Source organism: Epinephelus moara, chromosome 19 (assembly GCF_006386435.1).
Source record: "Epinephelus moara isolate mb chromosome 19, YSFRI_EMoa_1.0, whole genome shotgun sequence".
Classification (NCBI taxonomy): Eukaryota; Metazoa; Chordata; class Actinopteri; order Perciformes; family Serranidae; genus Epinephelus; species Epinephelus moara.
In genome coordinates, this window is record NC_065524.1 from 37,460,975 (window position 1) to 37,484,069 (window position 23,095).

At 42.2% G+C, this 23,095-nt stretch overlaps 1 protein-coding gene across 2 annotated transcripts in view; it reads right to left on the reverse strand.

Annotated features, from left to right (window-relative positions):
* Positions 1–4,637: 4,637 nt before the first annotated feature.
* The window catches only part of cdh5 (cadherin 5), a 58,773-nt gene continuing 40,315 nt past the window's right edge, over positions 4,638–23,095 (reverse strand). For both annotated transcript variants that reach the window (XM_050071291.1, XM_050071290.1), the window contains 4 exons: positions 22,481–22,611; positions 22,236–22,350; positions 14,614–14,746; positions 4,638–12,874 (listed from right to left, as the gene is read on the reverse strand). In XM_050071291.1, coding sequence (XP_049927248.1) covers positions 12,490–12,874; positions 14,614–14,746; positions 22,236–22,350; positions 22,481–22,611 — 764 coding nt within the window. In that variant the 3' untranslated portion in view covers positions 4,638–12,489. The remainder of the gene's footprint in view (positions 12,875–14,613; positions 14,747–22,235; positions 22,351–22,480; positions 22,612–23,095) is intronic.

A 23,095-nucleotide genomic window follows, 5' to 3' on the forward strand; every position in this document is an offset into this window, starting at 1 on the left:
TGATCACCAATTTAATGTTTCACTATGAGACATTTACAGCTGTAATTGACATGAAGTAGTTTTCTTTGCCTCGGGTCAAGCAAACGGCACGACTGCACTGGTAAGAAACATTAGCTTTGGCCGGGGTTAGCAGCTGCTCCGTTGTCTCAGTTGTTGTTAGTGCCCTCTCCTTCATTAAATGGTAAATGGACCTGCACTTGTGTAGCTCCTTTCTAGTCTTCTGACCACACACGAGTCACATTCACCCATTCACACACAGGTGGCTGAGGCTGCCATACAAGGTGCCACCTACTACTCAGTTTTTAACACCCTCACACACCAGTTGAACAGCCATCAGGAGCATTTTTGGGGATCAGTATCTTGCTCAAGGATACTTCAACATGCAGACTGAAGGAGCCAGAGCTTGAACCACTTTTCTGATCTTCCAATTGACCTATGGCTAAGCCCCGCCCTCAAAGGTGATGAGCCAATCACAGTGTGTATAGCCATTCCCATACACTGGGACATTCTCTGCCTGGACGTCCATTGAAATGCATTACAGAAAGTCAGTTTTGTTCGGTTTTATGAGCTTTTTCTGAGATTTGAAGTTTAAAAATGGTCAAACGGTGTGCATGGGGTACATGCAACTCTGACACAAGGTATCCTGAGAGGCTGGGCGACCAGGTGTATTTTTTACACTTTAAACCACATCTCAACCGAGAAAAGTGTCTCCTTTGGATAAAGTTGTGTGGTAACGTTAGACCACAACATCAACTCAACGTGAATAAGATTAACAATGATGTCTACATCTGTTCTAAGGTAAGTCAACATTGTGTTTGAGGCAACATATTGTCACTTTGCTGGAAAGAAATATAAAGTTATCTTTAACATCTCTAGCTAACGTTAGCTAAAGTTAGCCTAACGTTAGCTCCTAGCTGCGTTGTTCATCATGTCACCTTGTTTGCTGGGAGTTCATTAGCCTATTTTGTTCTAGTTTTGTACTTTGGTGATCGTACATCATTGTTAGCTGTTGTCCAAAGGGCTCTAGTTAAGCTAACGTTAACTTCTGGAGCTTAGCTTCATTAACTTATCTGTAATGGCAGAGATAACAAAGGTTGGCAAACGTTATGCTGAATGATTCAGTGTAAATACTGTAGCACCAAACTAACGGAGAGACACTCTTGGTAAAGATGGTAAAAAGGCCGTTATCCTTTTCTCATATTCTGAGCCAAAAACCTTAACTTCAGTGGCACTTTAACTTGTTGTCTTTGATGGTGACGGCAACCAGATGCGGTTCACAAGCGTACACTGTGACCTGTAAATTTTGGCTTGTAATTTAAGCTTTTCATCGACCTTCTCAACAATAAAATGATGAATATATCCCTCCAATGCGTAGTTTAGGCCCTTTTGGTTACTTCTCAATGACATCTGATCGTCATGTCTCCAAAAATCACCCATTGCCTCCTGCGAAATGCCGTGTACTGTGACACCTGCCATAGCGCCGGTCACTGAATGTTGATAGTTTGTCCAAGTGAGTGGAGGGGGGTGTGGCTTAGCCATAGGTCAATTAGGGGACCGCTCTACCTTCTGAGCCGCCATCCTACCCACTGATGTCCCTTTTCCCTGTGATACTTTATGACAGGTGGTTGCTGTGATTGAACAGAACTACAGTTCAGAGAGGAAAATATCACAAAACATAAAGGACATCTGCATCGGAAATGACCCACACAATGTAGGGTTGACACTTGATAGCCTAAATGAGCCAAGTGGCCAGAAGAAAATGTTGGTACTGTTTGTTTCTGCAAACAACGAATATCACATTTGCACATTTCACAAGTGTCATATCAATGTTTGTAAAGTGAGGTAGTATATGAGCTGACTATTTAGATGGTGGATGCTGTGACACCTATAGATGCCTGCCAAGCTGCAGACCAATGTTCATGATCAACACACAACAAATCCAGTTGTCTTTTAGCGAGGAATCGCTGCTGCTTTTAAGCCACCAAACATGGGTAATATGTAGCGACCTGTTTGACCTGTTGGTGCGCACACACCAAACCAACATCAAAGAACTAGCGGCAACGAAAGCCAACTGTTGGGTCGTCTACGTTGCCCTGTGTCAGTTGCATTTGAACACACTACATGGACTACATCCAACGGCCAAGTAGCACGTACTTTCTGCGCCTGCGTGAGAGAGGGTGGAGTGAGAGAGTGGTACATCCTGTCAGCTGAGGGGTTTCCTATCTGTGCAGCCAAGCACCGCAGCACCTCCACGGACTATTACATCCAGACAGTCCCGGTGTTTCCTCCGCAGTCTCCACTTCACTCAGCTGCCCGATAAACCCGCTGCTTCTTCCCACTTTAACCTGAATAACAAACCAGGGCTCGGTGCTCTGTCATGCTGCGGCTAATGCTCCGCTAGTCACTCCCAGCCAACCCCGAAGTGCCAACAGTGCGGGACACACCACAAAAACTAGGGCGACAGACGCTCACCGACGGCCCAACTTTGGTCGACGCCCAACCGTCAGCTTGGTGTGTCAGGGCCTTTAAATATAAGCAAATGTTTTTTTGTGCCTAAAAACACTGCATCAACCACAGGGTTGTTGAAACAACAAGATTCAGTGTTTCTGCTTCGCACGCAAATGCAAGTGATTTGCAGAAACGTATGATTCCAACAATTTTTGGGGCAATTGGTTTGTCTGAATTAGAAGGACCATTATCACTAGTACAAAGGCAGTAATTTAGTTTTTAATGACGACTTAGGCTACTGTCTTTTTTCAGAGGCAAAGATGGAAGTAAGGTGACATCAGACTGAGCAGTCATTTGAATTCTTTTCTTAAGGCAGTTAGACACATTAAGGTATCAGGAAATTGAGCTTCCTGAAACACACAGATGTACATCTGCAGCCTCACATAACAACTTTAACACTGAACACAGCCTGAAGGTGTGTGGACACCTGGTCCTACTTTAAAGTGAGATTTGTCAAACAGATCAAAATCAGAAAATCTGTATGTGTGTGTGTGTGTGTGTGTGTGTAGTCCCAGCAGGGTGTCAGCAGGGAGAATTGACGTCACTCTGGTATTTCCATCTCTCTGTAATCTTACACACTCGGTCAAGTCTTCATGTCTCATATGGATATGATCACATAAATACCTGGAGATGTCCGACCCCTCAGTCCACCGGCCCTTACAATAATAAAACAGCATGAACATGTGGTGAATTTACACTTGGTTTGAAGCAGAGGGAAACACAGGATGTCCTTCGACTTACATGTCAAAGATCAAGGTGGAGGAGATCAGAGCTTTTCCTCACACCGCCTCACAATGTGTAACATTTGACATGTTGGATCATTTTACACAAAAGAACAGAGCTGATCTTCACCACATGGACTCTTAGAAAAACACTTAAGAACTGGCTGGTAATATTTACATTATTATGTTTCTCAGATCCACATCAACACTCAAACTTTATTGGTGAAAATCTGTGACAAATCAAAAACCTGACCCGACCTATTGTTGGGTTATTATCAGCACGGTCTACCTTCTCCTTCTATGGGCTGGACGGAGGGTTGTTGCCATGAAAGCACATGATGTCATTGTTTCTCGACAGGCCTTCAAAATCCCTGAATTGTTTTTTAAAATTACTTTGAAACTAATGTTATTGTGAATTGATAGCTATATTTACTTTTTGAAGACAAGCACAATGTAATAGCTATAGAATAATGACATCATCAGCGTTGAAGAACCATGTTCTTGTCTTGACTAAATGTAACCACCTGTGTTAGTTGCTGAAGGAAAGAGACTGTATGCAAACTGTACATTTCCTGTGAAAACAGAAGTGTATTCTGTAAACAGACAATTCATAAAACAGGCTCAACTTGAAACGGTGTCCCAGAACATCAACAACCAATGCATCCAAGGTACCTTGCACGTCGTATCTGAATGTGGAAAATCCATGACCAAATGTCATTACGTGATGAGGTTGGAGTGAGAATGTGTTGATAAAATTGGTAATTGCGTATCTTCCCAAAGTTCCTATGTATGATGTGTGTGAATGTCAGGGTAATCGCGGGTAAGTGTAGCTAAGGCTAGATAGCATGCAAATAGGGGTCTTCAGTTGCTTGTGACCCGTATTTTCTGAAAAATCTGCCTCAAAGACGGAGAGTCACTTGTGGAGCAGCATTTCATCCACAATATATCCAGCCACAAGCTTCATTACTTCTTTGCAGCTTGCAGGTGTCCACGGGTAAAATCCAGTTTTGGTTGTTTAGCCAGTGCAGGGCTACGGCCGACCTCCACGGCTGAGAAGGGCACATCTTTGGTGGGGTGTAGTTCCTGGAGTTTCACGTTGTTGTGTTGTCAGTCGTAGTAACTGAGGTGTTTCGGGCCGAAGGTTTGAGGACGTGTTGTTCACAGTGGAAAGAGTTTTAGTACGCCAACCTGCAGGAATGGTGTTCTTGTCATCTTTTCACCCGACAGACTCAAAGTAATGAGAATATTTCCAGCCACTAAGATAAGCTTTTCTATCTTTCAATCTAGCTTGCTGCTTTGTGACGTGCCTGCGCAGTGCAAGGATTACAAAAATTAAATTAATTAATTCTTCACTAAGTTCCAAAAGCTTTGTACAAAATCAAACAACTTAACACGAGACAACAGAAACATATTTGAGTGTTTATTTTTATTCTACACTTACAAAAATGTCAGGTAATAAAAAGTAGTTGCTTTACACCATAAAAACAATATAGAAAACATTGTGTTTGCCATCAAAAAAATGAATTACAGTATTTTTTTTTTTTTTTAAAGAATAAAGGCACATGTTGCTCCCTTGAAGACCCTTACTGTATTTACACCAAAATGTATTTCTATGTGGTTTCTTTTTTTTTTTTCTCTATTTTTTTTTAAACTGGTTTGACACCATCTGTGTGTATGTACATGGGTACAATCACAAGCGCACAAACACACGAGTGGACACACGAACAGAAAGTCACATCTTCACTCAGGCAGCCACTCAAACACTTCTCTTTCTTTTGTAGTAAAAAAATGTATATTGTTACTTTTTACAGTGATAAAAAGAGATTTGTCAAGTCTTCTAAATACAGTAACGTAAGCTAAAAATCAATAAGGTGAGGCCAGAGAAAAATCACTATTAGGCACATTCTTTTTTCTATGTACATTTCACTCAAAGTGTTCACCCCTCAGTAACAGAGATACACAAATGAAATTAAAGCTAAATCACTTAAAGGTCTGTTTTTTTTTTAAAGTTAGGATTTCAATATATTTGGGGCGTTTGTGAAAAACGTATTTAGTGCCTGAATCCCAACCTGAGAGATTTATTTATTTTCACTGTCTGGATCCAAACTGATTCACTGTTTGATAGAATAAAAATGGCACTTTTAAAGTTATAGAATAAGTCAACTCGACAAAGTGACGTCACTGTTAATGGTGAGTTTGACAGCCCATTCTCACTCCCAACTCTTCAAATACTTTGTCAGGTGATCTCGGTGTCAGACGCTAACACACAGAGGCACCGTTCTTGGTGACATGATACCCACTGGGCAGCGGCAGTTTGTGGTGCCACCAGCAACTACTGTCAACATAACGAGTGAGACAGTCTGCATAGGGCAGGAGGGAGGGGAGCTGGGTAGGTCAATCAAACCTCGGATTTTCACCTGCGTGAGCCCGCTCTTTGTCTCCTGTGGAAAACCAAAAGTCAAGCGAGATTTTCTATTATAGTGTGTACGTATGTGCAGCATGCTAGCGACTCACGTCACATGATGTATGTCACCTGACATAACATTATGTTAGCGCAATCCAGTCTCACTCTGAAGTTGACGAAAACCGGTACTTAGTCAGTGACTTCTGGCGTCAGACACGGGTAAAAAAAGCCATTCACGTCGGCATGATACTCGGCCAGTGATCGTTATTGTTTAACGGCATCCAGCGGCATCGGGGGGGAAGAACGTCGGACAGCAACAAAAGTTGAGGGGACAGAAGTCTGATCAGGGCGGGCAGGAGGGGTGGCGGATGGGTCCAACAACCACTGACTTTCGCCCATGAGGCCCATGTTCACTTCTTGTAAGATTGTAAAGCTAAGCCCTGTTCTTTTTTTTAAAATCATGTGTTGGTGAAATGCAACCACATGGAGGGAACTCTGCACCACCCTACAGAGGCCTGGGCTAAGTCCCCCAGTCCTGAAACCCTAGAAATGCCTCTGATAACTGTACTTATTTTAAGTCAAACCATGACACTTATTTAAAAACCTATCTACGGACTTTTGTTGCCTGACCTTCAGAAAATAATAAATATTAAGGTTTTTAACCCACATTTTAATTTTATTTTCAAAACTACTGTATGCATGTAATGAACAGTAAAATTAATACGCTGCCCCTGATCGTCCACGCAGGAAGTGTACCCAGGGCATCATATTTTGGCATGTGGGTCCACTGACAAAGCGGCAGTATTTGACAAGTTGGGATGAGAGTGTGTTGATTTTGCAGATGCCATACAGAATAAAGGAATCCTCATGGATTCAAAAACGTTTTGCAATATCTGATGAGTCACTGCGGAGAAGTGAGTAAGACTATAAATTATGGAAAATAAGGAAATTAAAATGTGCAAGTTGGAACAAATGTCAGGAACAGATTTCAGTCAGTATTTTTCCAGCACAAAAAAAAAGATGTCTCCGAATGTCTGCGATTTTCTCACCATAAGTACATGCAACACTTGCTGTTGCTGCTAGGAAAGTAGATAATGGAGCACCTCTGCTACAGGCTGCTGATTTTAACAACACTGATTTTTTTTGTTTTGTTTTGTTCACATCCTCAGTTTTTAAAAATAAAAGCTGTTCTGACAATAATGGTGATAACAAAGAACTGCAACCAACTCTGATTCTGTTTTCTTTGAGAGCTCAAGGTCTGACATGACAAAATAATCTTTCCTCCCGTGGGTCTCCATTCTTTGATCCAGAAAAAGATGGCTGCCAGAAAAGTTTTCCATAAACATGTCTTATAAAACCAGTTAAAAAAATCATCTTTATAATGGATTGCAGAAATGTCTTCAGCAGAAATAGGTGCTGACACAAGACTAGTTTTCTAAAAGTTGTCCCCTTGTCCCAAACTTTTAAAATGTATAAATGAAGAGAGGCATAAATAGAGGCTACGATTTTCTTTTTTCTGCCACTTGGAGGCAACAAAGTAAAGAGTTTCCTATCATCAATTCAGAGATTCAGCCGTGGCTAATCTTTATTGATTTCTGAATGTTGCGCCCAGTGTTGCTTCACACAAAGATGCCAGGATAACAGGATGTTAACACCACTTGCGTGTGTGTCTTGGCATTTCATCACGCACATCTTTTGCTCTTAAGTGTTTCTGTTCAGCTGGAAAACTCATCACTGCTCCACATTGTTCTCTTTTTTTCTTGTTTCTTGTCATCCCATGTTTCTCCTTGCCTCGCTCCTTTTTTTTTGTTCCTCTCCAAGGTTGTTTCCCAGGCCAGGCTAACGGGAAGTGAGCACAATGTGTTGGCTCGGGGGAGAGATAACACAGACAGGAAGGGGCGGGAGCAACCCCCCAGATGGACAGGAAGTTAACTTTGGTGTTTGGTTTAGCTGATTAGAGGACGGAGAGAGAGGCGGTGTGGTGGAGATACGGCGAGGCCAAACGAGAGACAGACTGAGAGTGATGTGGAGGAACTGGCTGCTCTAAGTATACATGTGAAGCCAACAGGAAAGCATTGCGAGGGCTTCCAGCTATTGTACCCAGCGTTTATCAAATGGCATTCCACAAGGGCCGGAGTCTTAAAGAAACAAGTTCAAGTCCAAACAAAACAGAATAAAAAGGAGAACAAATAAACTGTAACTGGTAAAATGGAATGAAAAATTAGATTTATGAAAACAAAACAAAGGGACTGTCCTGAGGACACGTGGCTGCGTCTGTATGTATTTAAATATCACCTATTTTAACAGGAGTGGGCACCACCTATTCTTTATAAGTTGTCACTACTGACCTTTATGACCTTTTATAAATGACCTTCTAACGGCACAAGCCATGATTTATCTCCAGAGCCAAAATGTCCGAATGTATTGTTTAAATGCTACTGTGTCGGTGATAAATAGCTCTTTTCTCGACAGATAGCCAGGGGTCAGACAGTACATGTGAGCAGTTGTTCCTGATAACTTAAAAAGCGAATAAACAGCATGTCCTCAATATTATCAAAGTAGCCTGGTCCCGCACCCAGGGTGTCAAAAAACTTCGTCAGTGACCCTTGGTGTCAGATATGGATGCACAATGCATTGTTTAGTGTTGGAATGAGACACAGAGTTTTTAACCCAACCATGCACATCATTATTAGATGATAAGAGCAAGAGACATAGTATGAAGAGCAAGAAAGTCTGTTTAGGGCACATGGGTCCAACAAGCACAGGACTTTGACCCAGGAGATCAATGTTTGTCACATGAGATTTTAGTCAGTTGTTACTTGACGTTGTAGGTCCAGTGTGTTGGATTTAGGATATGTTGCACCGCCATGTTTCTACAGTAGCCCAGAATTCACAAACCAAACACTGGCTCTAGATAAGGACATTCATTTTTTTTACATCAGAGCAAACCTCACTGCTGGATGCCTCTAAATCCCCCTGAATCTTACACAGTAGATCTTTAACCAAGTAGTTTTGTTGCCTAAACCTGACCACCAACACCTCCTGCGTCAAGATACAAGATGCAAAGCAAAATGGATCTTTGTCTTCAGTGGGTGCTTAAGAACTGGCAACCCAAATGGATAACAAGTATCTATGCAAGGGAAAACCCACAGCACAACTGTGGCGGCAACTAACTGGAAACTATTTTGCTCATCCATTAAGCATTTGGTCACTTCTCATGCAAAACATGCCAAACATATTTTATAAGCTGGTTCCAGCTTCTTAAATGTGAGTTTTGCTGCTTATTTTTCTTTATTTCCTCTCATTGTAAACTTTGGGTTTTGCATTTTTGGTCAAATAAAATAAGCCAGCATCTTCATCTCTGTGGGCTCACCTTGAAACTGTCATGGGGTTTTTCACATTTTTGGGCATTTTATAGGTAAAACAATTGATCAGATGTTCAAGAAAATAACCAGCAGATTGAATAATCGTTACTTGCTGCCATAATCCACAAAAAATTTGGTTATCAAAAAAAAAAAAGCTCAATGAGGATGAGTTTGGCTCCAAGGAGTGTGTTTTTGTGGACTGCTGTTTGCTTCTTGGTGGATTGTCCTCTTTATACCATGACCATGTGTTGTGTATCTTGGAACAAACTAATCCTGGAACTAATAACTAAAAAGAGAAAGTCAATAAGCCTTTCTAAGTTTGTCTTATTGTAAGATGAAACAAACTACAGTAAAGGAATACTTTCAGATCAGTCCAAAGATTGAAGCTTTGTTTATGAATGAGCAAAAATGCTCTTTTTTTCCTGTGAATATGCTAAAAATCATCTAAAGATCGTAAAAATGTTGGATCCGAGAGTTTGTGACCCGACAGTAGCCAGAAAGGATGAGAGGTTAAAGTTATTCAGGCCACCTCTGAGCCATCACAGCGGCCCTACTGGCTGCTTTTGCCACTTGCTGCTTCCTGAGTTGCCTGAATGACTTTTGTTCTAGTAGGCCGCAGAGAATTGGGCTTTCATCTCAACAATAACTGTGATGATAGGTTCTGTCAAATAAGACCTGGGAACACATTGTAATTCTGTCTGAGCCACAGCGGAGCCATTTCCTTCCAGTCCGTGTGTCATCTTCTCTCTCCTCAGAGCTGATGATAACTGGGAAAATGGACAAAATGACTCTCTTAGAAAATGACTCCTTGGACATATTGGATGGTTTCAGAAAACAAAAAGAGGGAAAACAGGCTTTTTTTAAGGTGTCTTCCTTTAAAGAATTGCAACTTTTTGTGCAGGTTATCTGAACCTTTTTTAACAGCTGGTCAAACTGATTTTATGTCAGAAATTGCTGCAATATTGCAGTGAAGGAAACATATCACAGAATAACTTACGGGATATCACAGACTAGTAAACAGCGTGAGTTTTCCAGAGTTCCTTAGAAGCGACCTTGTTTCAGATAAAGCAAACACAACCGGCATCTGGCTGTGATCAAACACTTCAAACCTCTTTGACTTAAAACTCTTGGGGGCTGCTCAAAGTTTTTCACCTCAAACAATAACCCTCCCCCAAGCGAACATATTTACAAATCAAATCATGAACCTCAGATCAAAAATAAAATCACCCTCCTCTTGCCGTGTTTATGGCCCTTTTGTTAATTATCTAAAAAAAAAAACACATCAAAGTTGGAAAAGATTACAGGCATCAGTATGAAAGAGACGACAAACGTGTCAAAAATCTAAAATCAGTAAGTTGTTTTAACGTGCACCATTTTGCATCCCCAGTAGCACAGAAATAAACTTCCATTGATATCAAAATTCCATTGTTAGTCACTATATCTTAATAAGCTCATATGCAGATGATAAGCTGATGTTTAATTTTTTACATTTGAATAAGATGATGCATACTTTTTAAGGCCCAATCCTAATACCCCCCTTGTCCACTACCCCTTTGCCCTCAAAATGAAGCAACGAGGGGTAGGGGTAGAAATCTTTCCCTAGGAATTGGGACACCACTCACTACGTCACAGCGTCGGTTACGTTCACGCATATGTAACTATTTTAAACAGGAAGCTGCGAATCATCTACATTTCCACCCGGCATCTACAATGGAGTCTCCGGTAGAGTTCATCCTACCGATCGTGTTTACCACATTCCTCATGCTTCGTTTGATGAACGACAGACGACAGGGGGCTTCTGCTAGCTAGCTAACCAGCTAACATTACGAGGCAGCATAGTTATTCTAGCTGGCGTGTTATCGTAATGTGAAAAGTCCAACAGTCTGAAATCCCTTGCTCCGAAGGGCTAGTTTCATACCCACTACCCCTCGTTATGCCCCCTACCCCTACACGCAAAAAGGAATTGGGACACCACTACCCCTCGCGGGAATGCGCAAATGTAGGGGTAGGGCTAAGGGGGGGTATTGGGACAGGCCCTAAGTATAGCTTTTGTGGTATATGCAGACTTTGTGCCAACCTGGTCTCACTCCCAGTTCTTTAAATACCAACGCTTGGTCGGTGGCTCTTGGCATCAGATTCGGATCACTTTACTGGCAGTATGAGACACATCGGGCAGCTGCATTTTTGACCCTACAATCAACTGTAGTATAAGAAGCTAGAAAGTCTGCATGGAGCGGTTGGATTAAACAAACTCCGGACTTTCACCTGGAAACCGCTGTTTGTGTACCGTGTGAAACCAACAGTCAACTGAGTTATTTTGATAACAGCGTAGTGTGGCGTGCTAGAATGTGTAGCATACAATGCTAGTGACATATGTGACGTTAGTAACAAGCGTACTTACTTTGAGCCAAATCAAGATATTTCTTCTAAACCTAACCACATGCTTTTGTTGCCTAAACCTAAAGAAGTGTTGTAAGTTTCTTTTAAAAAGAGACTGTATGCATTCAAGGAGCAGAAACTGTACATTTCCTCTGAAAACGCAAACTAATTTTAAAGACACAATGCATGAAACCAGCAAAAATTGACACACGATCATTGTTCACTAGAGTGTCATGATGTGTAGGGCCACTGACCAAGTCTCGCATTTTGACGACATGGGAGTGAGAATGTGTTGTTTGTGTCGATGTTTAATTATCCAGAGTTAGTTTATTTCTTTTCATTAAGAAATATGCATCATTGGCAGGTATATGTAGATGAATACATGTGCATACAAAACTCTGCAATACAGTCACTGGTGGTAAAAAGGGGGATGCAAAATGGTGCTGCATGAACTAAATGCAAAAGGACATAAAGAATCTGAATTACTGAGTAACATCGCTGGCCAGCAGTGACCTGATTAACCCATCAATTATCCAAGTTTAACTCTGATTGGCTACGACTCGCAGTGAAGCTTCATCTGATTGGACTTCCAGATCTTCTCAGGTGGAATAAAAGGGGTTCTGATGTCAAACTTCACAACACTGTGACAGAACAAAAAGCATCCTCGTGGTGTGGATCTCACGCTGTCACCAACAATCTTGCAAATCTGTGAAGCAGTTAGTTCTCACTTTCTCCTATGGCGTCATGTCCTGGTGTTACTTTAAAAATCTTTCCAACATCTCCTCAGTGGAGGAGGAGGAGGAGGAGGAGGAGGAGGAGGGGGCAGAGGGCACCATGTCATGAGAAAAAAAGAGCTCTCCAAAATCTCCTTGTTTCTATAGTTGATGGAGCTTGTTGGAGTTTGATGCTCTCACAAAGAAACAAAATGGCATCAAAGCCTGGTTCTATGTGTGTGTGTGTGTGTGTGTGTGTGTGTGTGTGTGTGAACATGTTTATTTCCTGCATGCTTTTGGCTATGTGTGAGTGTGTGAGGTTATTCCTATGGCTGTTTTTTATGTGTGTCTGTGTATGTATTTTGGCATCACATATGCTTATCAGCAGACGGTCTCCATCAGTATTGATGGTAGTAGTCAGGTGCGTCCACACCGTACAGCTCGGCCAGGGTCCTGAACCTTGGCCCCCAGTCGTTCAGGAAGTCGTAATCCAAGTTCGAGCCGGTGGAGGAACTTTCCAGAGAGCTGAGGCTGCCGGCTAAAGACTCGGGTCCCTCGTAGCCGTAGATGTGGAGAGTGTCGTATGGGAAGCCGTCTCTGTCGTGGTCTGCCTCGTCTTTCTTCACCTCGATCATCACGGCCATGTCGCCCTTACATGCGGTGGGTTGTGCGTGGTGTTGGGATTTCTGCACCATGGCGTAGAGAGAGGGGTGGGGGTGGTGTTCAGGGTGACGGAGCAGGGAGCCGTCGTTGCAAGCGGAAGTGAGGATTGAGACGTCGTAGCTGAAAGAGAGAGGAATACTGTGTGTTAACTGACTGATAACTGTTGATGATAACTCCTCATGTAAAAACAGGATCATGGGAGTTGCAGTCATAAGACATTTCCACCCTAAACTTTCAGGATAGTACCTTTAGAACCAAAAGTAATCCCTACTAACATGTACCTGGACCCTAGATCCATTTAGTGTTTCTACCACAGAGATTACTCCTAAATGTAGGCGGTGTGGTTATTACTCACAGCTCCGTCCAGCTTTTGCTGTATTTCCTCATTAACAATGATACAGCAGCTCATCTATTGTCCACAGAGCGGGGTTTGCAAGCCAGTATTTCCGACCCATTCTCATTCTGAAGTCGTCAAATACTGCTGCCTTGTCATTGATTTTGGCATCAGACACAGAAGCCACAGATGCTGCTGGTCAGCCGGATGGCACCTTTCACGGCGCCATAATATGCAGCTGGACAGTGTCAGTCTGAAACGCAGCCAGTGACACCGTAATATAAGGAGCTGAGCGGGTCAAACAAACCCTGGACTTTCACCCAAGAGCCTGGTGTTCACTTCCTGTATAAACGTAGACCCAAACTTTGATGAAATGTCAACAGCAGACTCAGGAGGATACCTAACGCTTAATTCTTAGACTTGAAAGTCCACTGACAAAGCGGTGATATATGATGAGAACCTGCTGACATTTCAGAACAAAAAACGAACTGGCCGGAGAGAGTATCTCCCTCCGTGAGATATCTAAAAATAGCAGCTTTGAGCATTGAGTCCTTGTCAGGCAAGAGCAGGGGTGTAGTGCTGCCAGAGTGCGCTGGTACTACGCTCTGCCAAGTTTTTCTCTAAGTGAGGGAAAAGATTTTGCAGTTCCTATAATCCGGTTGAAAGTCATAAATGTTTTTTAAACGCTTAAAGATCCAATCATCACTATAGCATGTGACAGTTAAAACAAACATTTCATAGTTAGTCTGTGTGCTACGTTCCCCAACAGAGGGGGGACGAAAAATGGTGATGGTAAGGATCGGTTCTACTGGTACCATCCACAACTTCCCAGGATGGAAACATATAAGTAACTGTTTTAATGTGTACTGAACTGAACTGTATCAACCGTGTCATGTTTGTTGTCTCATATTTGTCCTAGATATGACAAAATAAGGACAATAATAGTGATAATGTGCTATTAGAGGGAATAAAAACACAACCTAAGATTATAAGATATAATATTCAATGCACAACTAGGAAGTGCAATTTCATCTTTTAAAAAATGAAAGTCATTCAGAAAGAATGAGAACAGAAATGTCAGCAATAATTTTAGTTTACGTTCTTATCCAATCTTCACATTCGCTGCTTTACCCAGCCATCAAATCCTTTGACAGCAAACAGTTTGATGCACTTATTATGGATATTTTATAGGGATTTTGTATGGTTTAAGTAAATGTTTATGGTTTTGATACTATTAAAATATAGATAAGATTAGACGGCAATTAAACTTTAATGATTTCTTTTGGGTAAAGTGGGTCACCAAATTGACAGATGCAGCAAAGAAAATGAATATTGCAAGTGGGGCGAGTTAACAGAGTGTGTGGTTTTCTAAGAAATAAAGTGCGAAATAATCAAAGTAAAATGTCAATACAGAGAAACAATAACAAAGACAGCATAAAATGAGAATAGAAATTAAGTTGTTTGTTAAATATAGTTTTAATTCTGTGCTTCAAATTGTGTGTTTTTTCATTTTTCATCTACATACCCGTTAGTGTCCATCTCTCCTCCTCCCTCTTCATCATATGTGACAAGCTGCTCATGAATCTCGCCGCTGTTCTTCATACTGGCCAGTGAATCCTTCTGGTAGCGTTTCCTCATCACAAACAGGATCACTATGACTGAAAGAGCAGCAGAGGAAAGTTTATTTTAGGACAGATTCATTCTGTGAATCCTCTTTGACGGCACATTCAGCTGTGTCTGTAACACAAGTTAAGATAATGTCAAAATGATTTGGCCATTTTCGACAAAAGGTGCAGCTGTCAACAAAACGGAACAAAAGATGAGCTTAGGACAAATATTAAAGAGCTATATGTCTCTTTTTAAAGAAATTCATAGTTATTGGTAAAAATTGAGGACAGAACACAAACACAGATCGTCCTGTCATATTTCTTGGTGAACCAACAGTTCTTTAAACTTAAAAACATGAGAGAAAATTAGGCCAAGAAAACTGAAACATGAAGAAAAAAAAAAAACAAAGAATGGGGGCAAGAAACAAGTGAGGAAAGTGGAACACTAACGAGGGATCGAGACTAGAAAACAGAGCAAGAATGAGGGGAGTAAATGAGGAGCGGATGGTTTAAGGTGTCTGAGACGTTTGCCTCGAGCGTGAAAACCTCAGATGAATCTACTCAGCCAGAGACAAACACAAGAGAAGAAAAGAGAGGGGAGCATCAGAAACAGGAAGCCAGATTCAGTAAATACAAGAGGGGAAGTGGAAATGAGTGTGAGAAAACAAAGTGAAGGGGGGTGAGAGAGAAAGGAAAGGGAAGGAAAGTTGGACTTGGCAGATGACGAAGAAATAAACAATTGAGAAAAAAAATGAGAAAAGGGGGTGGATATGGGAAACAAAGTAAGAGAAGAATGTAGGATAAGAGCTTCAAGTCACAAGAAAATGCCCCAAACCGTCAATTATGTTCAAGTGACAAAGACCTCTAACAGCTGCAGGAATTGGGACTCTTGTTTGTCCATCAGGAGCAACAGTCTGCTCTCACCCAAAAAACAGCTGTATAGGTCATCTGTGCAAGTAGTTTCCACTTCTAGTGGCTTTAGTAATCATTATGGGAGCAAAGGAGGAGGTCAGGTGGCATAAAATGAGGAGCGACCACGAATGGAGGTGGTCAGGGTGGTAGATGAGTTAAACAAACACAGGACTTTTACCTAAGATAATCCAAATGATCATTTTTCTAACCCTAACCAAGTAGTTTTTGTATTTGCCACTATTTCACAACGTTTAAAACTGCGACTGTAAGTAAGCGTGCCCATCACTGGTACTCTCCAACAGTCATATATGCCACTTTGCGAGGCAATGTTGGGAGTAAAGATGGAAGTAGCCACGAACTCTGCAGAGGGAAAAGGTTGTGGTCGTTGGACGGGTAAAAAGAGACCACTGTTCGCCTCCTGTCTTCCTCTGACACTCAATACGGATTTCAAACCCAAAGCATGACCTTTTCCAACACATAATCAAGTTAGTCTGCGCCTAAGCCTGACCAAAAGTTAGCAAGAGCAGGGTCGGATCAGGAAAGGTTTTTCTTATTGTAACACTGATTCGTAATGGCCCTGGAAAGCACTGATAATTGAGGTCATCCTCATTAGGGGCGGTAGACTAGGAGCATAGACAAAAAATAATGGATACTATGATGTAACCAATTGGTTTGTGGACTTCTGTTTTGAAGCCTCGAGTCTGGCACTTCGGCTGTCGCCATCTGTCTGGAAAACGATTTGAGGATCTCCATCTCACGAGCTGTAACTGTAGCTTTAGTAATAAACTACTCAAATAATTTGGACTAGTCTGCTGTAAAGCCCTGGTTTGGTAAGTGCGTGACTTGGGTGAGTCTGTTTGAGTGTGTTTGGCCCATTAAATGCAGTTTAGAAGCTGTTAAATGTGTTTTTTTTTTTCCTTTAAAGTCTCATCATTTAATAGTGTTCAGAAAGAGCAACAGGCTTGAAGAAAAAAAAATGTTATTTGGAGGCAATTTATGTTTGTACTATGCGGTCTTAGAGGGGCCAGCTTCTTTTATATATTGATTCAGTTTTATTTTGAAGCAGTTATAACCCTCTACAGTGCTGTCTGGATTTTCCTGAGCCTCATGTTGTGCTGTGGACTTTAGGGTTGCAATGGTATTAGATTTTCGTAGTACGACAACTATCTCAGAAAATTACTGTATTACAGAATTTACATTATTATCAGTCAGAATGAAGCTTAAAGAAATGAGAAAATGCACTGGACAACAGGTAGACTTTTGATATTAGCAGAATCACTGGTAATCCCATGAGAGCAGGGATCATTGTGTGTTCCTGTACGAAACCACAAATGGGTATTTATCAAAAGCTGGTTTGTAGCAATGTGGACGAGGAGGTCTGTACATTTAAAAACTTTCATGTGACACAAACAGTTCAGAGTCAGAAAGGTTGTTTGAAATAATCTTAATGAGAATGGCAGGCGGCAACTCTTGAACACCAGACTGTGTGATTTTATCTCCTGGTTGTCAACATACTGGCATTAAGGCTTCCTTGGTTTGTCGTAACGCCCAAATCCGAGCGATAATAGGCGCAGCAATCATAATGTGTGTTTCAAGCTCAAAGCTGTGGAACTGGGAAAAGCACCAAAAGGCAAGGTCGAAGAAATACAAGAGATTTAGACGATAGAGACACAAAATATAGACTTATAAGTTATATGAAGACAGTGAACCATTCTGCATTGTCTTTGTTGGGTTCCATTTGTCTAAAGTTACTCTCAAAGTTCGGAAATGAGATAAGACAGCGTGGAAAAAGACAAAGTTTTTCTTTTGCTTGCGTAACCCCTGCATTTCAGTGGCCATAGAGATGAGGGAATTAGGACAAGGAGACTAGGAGAAAGGAAGCAAAGAATACAAGGAAATAAATAAGGAGAAGAGACTGAAGGAAGGAGGAAGTGAAGGAATCGGGAGAAGTCTTGGCTGAGGAAATCAAGAGAGGAGACAGATGAGGAGAAGGAGGATACATTTGACATTAGATTAGGCCCCGAGCCTCGGTCCCGATATGAACCTCTTTCTCTCTCAGCGGACGGGCAGCATTAGCCATGCCTTTTAGTCGAGGGCGAGCGGGACTAATTTAAGTTTGCCTGGGAAACCAACAGATTAATCTTTTACAACACATGCTCTGCAGTTTAATAAGCTCTGGAGATATCAGACTTAGAGGGGAGAGAAAAAAGGAAAAAAAAGAGAAGAAGAAGCCCTTTCTTTGTAGGAAAACGACTGAGAAAAATTTCTTTTCGTGTGTCAAACCAGACTTCTGGTGAGAAAATGCGTCTGTGAATGGGGAGCACGGTAAATTGCTTTGGGCCCTGGCAGATAATGACAAGTGCATTAAATAGTTAATCTGGCCTGTGTTGGGGGTGTTTGATAAAGAGAAAGAGAGACAGAGAGGGAGGCAGAGGGAGAGACCCAGAGGGAAAGAGAAAGAGGAAGAGAGAGATGAAGGAAAAACGGAGGGGAAAAGGCGCGATAGTGAAGGAGTGTATTAATAGTTAATAGGTTGAGTGTTTGGCGGTGTTTGATAAGCAGACGGCACCTAAAGAGCTGATAAACTCTCCTCATTACCACTCCTATTCTTCTGCTGCTTTTCCCACAATTCTCTTCTTCGGCGTCTCTCTTCTTTAACCTCTTTCTGTCTCGCTCTGTCACTCAGTCGCTCTCATTCTACCTCAGCTCCCCGTCTCACTCGCCTCTCGTCTGTGTGCCTGTTTCACCCCTCTCCACCTCCCATATCTAAGGCGAGATATAAGGTTTTCTTTTCTTTTTTTTTTTCCATCTGTCACTCCGCCTCCGTCCCTCTTTATCTTTAAGTTCTTCTTCTCTTTGCCTTTCTTCCTCAGCACTTCTCATCCCAGATCCCTCTTGTTTGGCCAACTATCTCTGACGTGCCTCTCATCCAACATGACAAGTGTCTCTTTTTCCCCAGAAAAAAAGGAGCAGGGGGCGAAGGTATCAAAGAGAATATTGAGCTCACAACCGCAGGCATTATTTCCACATCCGTCGCTGCATTATTCATAAAACCAACAACAAAGGGAGGGGGGGGGGGCTCCCCACAAAACACAAACCTTATTTATTGCAAAGCAAGGGCAAGTGAGTCTGCTGTGCACATGCCCCAATCACCCAGTGCCGGCGACGTTTTGCATCCATCATTGATGCCATCTTCATGATTTCCTCTCAGAGGGTAAAACTCGGCGGGTTGAAGAGAGTACGTTTGCACCTGTTTGTTAACAGACTGTCAAGACTTCCAAACAACCCACATTTTCTCCTAAATGTCTGTTTACTGCTCTCTTTCACTGACTCAAACCACAAACATTTCATGATTGTCCCTGTATATTAGTGTTTGGTAAACCCTAAACAAACCCAGAGCCACACAGGAAGTGATGCAGTTTATTTTTCCTGCCTGTTTGGAATACATTCGTGTTTGATTGTGACTCTGCTCTGTTTACTTCCAACAGATTTCCTACTTTTCAGCCACAAAAAAACCCCCCATAAAATCAGAGTTCAGGATCATTTAGGATCAGATTAAAATAGGTGTCTGCACAGTAAACAGGAAGCAATGCTTTGGAAAGACTTAACTCTGAACCAAAGTGAGAAGCAGTGTTTTTACTGTCCTCTCTGGGTTCAGTTTTCACCTCTGACACCCATCACCTTTGCCTTGAGGGTGGGAAATTGAATTAAACCAGTGGAGGTCAGAGACAAAGATTATTTTCAGCTGCTGTCAACAGACTGTTGCCGCCTAACAAAGTACTGACTTTACACAATAGTGCAAAATCTTGCAAACATTTTAATGGGAATGTTTTAGAAGTTGACTGATTTAATAAAACTACGATATCTGAACACTGACACAGCAGTGTTGCTACAGTTTAGTCATGTTAACACAGCAAAATCAGAAACAGGATGTGAGGCTGGACCTCTGTTGTCAAAGGTAACAGGTTACAATCTCATGCAACACCATGTTTTCCACATGAATACTTCTTGCTGTGCCGTACGATCAGCAGCTAACGATGCTAACTCCAGAAAGAGCTCTCCAAACAACGGCAACAGTGCTGACAGAGCTAACAGGGTTACCCAGGGAGGAACCGAGGGTGGGCGCTATGCTTCCATGACATTGCTGTCCTGATATCAGCAGTAACAGCCGCAGAGCACAGTGCATAGCAGCGGCAATGAAGCAGCCAGTGGGATCCACACATGCGCTAATAGGCAAGAGCAGCCAGACTGTCTTACCACAACAAACCACAGAGAAGCTCAGATTACAACACACAGAGGGAGCGTGACATTCAGTGCTCAGGACTCCATCGCTCCACCATAGCAAATAAGGGTTTGCAGCTGTAGTAATGCACTGAATGTTTCATACAGAACCTTTAACGCCCAGTTCAGACCAAAGATTCGTGATGAGACGAAACCGATTTAGAACGTTTCAGAGAAAAATGGCAGCGGTGTGAAGTGGCCGGTCTGAGCTCGACTCAAGCTGGCTGATGGTGTCACCTGTGACTCAGCTGGTCAGATCGCCAGCAGCTGGTTTTAGAATGTAAAGCGTGTCATTTCTTTGACGAGCCAGTCGGCTTGTAGTGAAATCCGCAGGTCAAGTCAAAATGGCCGCAGACTGTGTGTTTGCTTGCTGCAGCAGGTGCTCCGTCCCCACTGAGCCCTCTGTTTCCATCCTCACGATGTGCTGGTGTCGCAGCTCAAGTTTCTTAGCTTATGTTTTTTATTTCATTCATGTTGTTTTTACTTTGAAAGTCACGTCTCCTCTCGTTTCTGATCACTTCACTTCCTGCCCCTGTGTGTTTTCCCTCCCTTCTGACGACCTCACCTGTGTCTGATTGTCTGTCCCGCCCTGATTAGCCTCACCTATGTCTCGTTATCCTTCCCCTCACCACAGTATTTAGTGTGTCTTGTTTTCTCTCAGTGCCAGTTCGTCTTTGCTCCTTGTGTGTCTAGCGTTCTAGCCTTTTGTTTCCTTGTGTCCTTTTCTTGTTTTTTTTTTGTTGGGATTTAGCCTGTTGATTGCCTCATCCCTATTAGATTTGTTTGCCCCCCCGATTGTCCTGTGTACCGAACCTACCTTTTGACCAGTAAAGACACTAGCCATGTTTCCATCAGCTTGTTTAGATGCGCATCTAGAAGTATCGCATCGGAAAATTGTGATGGAAACTCCAAAATTCGAATTAAAATCGCCTGACTCGCACAAACTAAAATACGCTTGCTTTAGCCGGGTTTTGATTGATTCGAAAAAATGTTGATTCTCAAAACGGGGGATGGAAACAGTTGTGTTCGAATTAAGTCTGACGTAGCGCACCTCTCTCCATGGTGATATCCACACTCCGGGTCGGGAAGGCGGTAATGCATTTACAAGCTGGTTGCCAACCGCTAGAAAATGTAGAAGAAGAATGCGAGACTTGTTTTGTTTCCGGAGTTCGTAGTTTTCACCAAAGTCCGTACATTTAATGGAAACACAAATGATTCATTTTTCTTTTAATGCGCATTTCCCAATGATTCGAATCACTTTTGGATGGAAACATAGCTTGTGTTATTTTACCCGAACTGTCTCCAGGGTTGTGCGTCTTATTATGTATTTATGTCACATGTCATTTTGTTTATCTCGCCATTTCATCACTACTACAAATGCAGCTGTAGCCAGTATCTCACTATCACTATCCTCATTCATATTTTAAGAAGCTACAAATTATATTCAGCCACAAAATAAGTCTGAAAAGCTGGAAAACAGGACAAAAGTACAGAGTTGTTGACTAGAGATGATACACCGTCTCATCTAGGTGTGTTAGTGTGAACCAGCAGGTCTTTTGAACGTTGCAGAACAATGCATTGCAAGTAGTTTCCTGTTTCCTCCTCTCATTTTGAGTCTTTGGTCTGAGCTGGGCTTAAACTGCATGGTTTGATCATTGCACTCCTGTAACACTGTCAGACTGACAGTTTTCTAAAAGCTGATACAGCAGGAAAACTAGAGATATCAACTTTTTTTATTTCATGCCCTGATTCCTGGTCAAAGCCTGGTGTCTGAATTACCCACAATGCAACTCGACCAGTACTGACAGGTCTATCAGAGATTCAGGTGTGTGATGCTAATAGCAGTAAATGTAGCCTTGAGCTTCTAGCATGTGGCAGAGATGAGGAGCAGGCTACAGCGATCTGGTAAGCTCACTTCTTTTTAACTCCACGCACAGATTTATTTTTTCATTTTAAAACTTGTAGTCTTCAGCCCCAACTGACAGGGACTCAAGTGACATCACCTGAGGCAATTTATTAGCTTTAACATAGCTCCCTCTGGAGCCACAAAAAGGCTTTATACAACTTCTTTGACAGGTGCAGTAATACCCCCAAACACCTGTAAAAAGACTTTGATGTGTACGTTAGAGTCCCCCTTCAAGGTGAACAAATGGTCACTGAAAAGAAAAGTTCTTCAGGCACTCTTAGCAAGACAAAAAGGATTATCATCACCCTGATGAAAACCCTGACACATGATCTCTGAGAGGAGCTGTGCAGAAAACCTCAGCAAAGACGTTTCCACCAAAAGATAGAGACAAAGAAAGGAAAGAGGAAAGGGAGAGAAGGAAATAAAGAAACTTAAACGTACCCAGTATGGTCAGTATGCAGAGCAGAATGGCTATCAGGGCGTGGACGCTCACTCCCATCCTCCGAGCACCAGCTTTGCACTGCGTAGGAATCCGCCTGGCGTCACAGCGACACGACTAAAACAGACAGAACAAACAGTCACTCAATCAGTATTACAGTGCAATCATCCATGCAATGATTTTAACATTTCTCTGCCCTCAAACAGTTTAGTACATCACAACCCCCACACGTGAAACACACACTGACCTTGATAGCCAGTTTGGTGATGCTGGTCTGGATGGGTCGCCCTCCGTCACTGATGCGCACATCCACGCTGTAATCCTTGGGGTCATCCAGGCTGAACGGCCCCTGTTTCACCATTACGTCTGCTGTGCTGTCTGAAAAAGGAAGCGTATAAATACACACAGTGAGTAGATGACAACCACCCTCACCTTCAACACAAATTTACCTTTCCTTTCTGCAAAATCCATGTCTAATTTGTCTGACTCATCACTGTGTAAAGCAAAACGGATCCGATGTTCACCTGCTCCGTATATAGAGTCTTTCAAGTCTATTTATACAGCACGCATCTGTTCTGCAGATAAAACAAGATATAAGAACAAGGACAGAGTCGTTGCATAAAAGCAGACAGATCATTTGTGATTATCCGTCAGTTTGGTGCATTTAGGATTTCAGTCATTTAGGATTATAGACAATGGCAGCACCTTAAAAATCTGAATCGTGGCCTACATGAGGCCAAACTTTTCGTGGATTCCCAAATTATGTATCGGTGCACTGTTCTTTCCTTTGCACATGTGTGACAATATAGCCCCTAATCATTTGAATGTGGTCATTTGTGTCCAGACAAAGAGTCAAAATGCA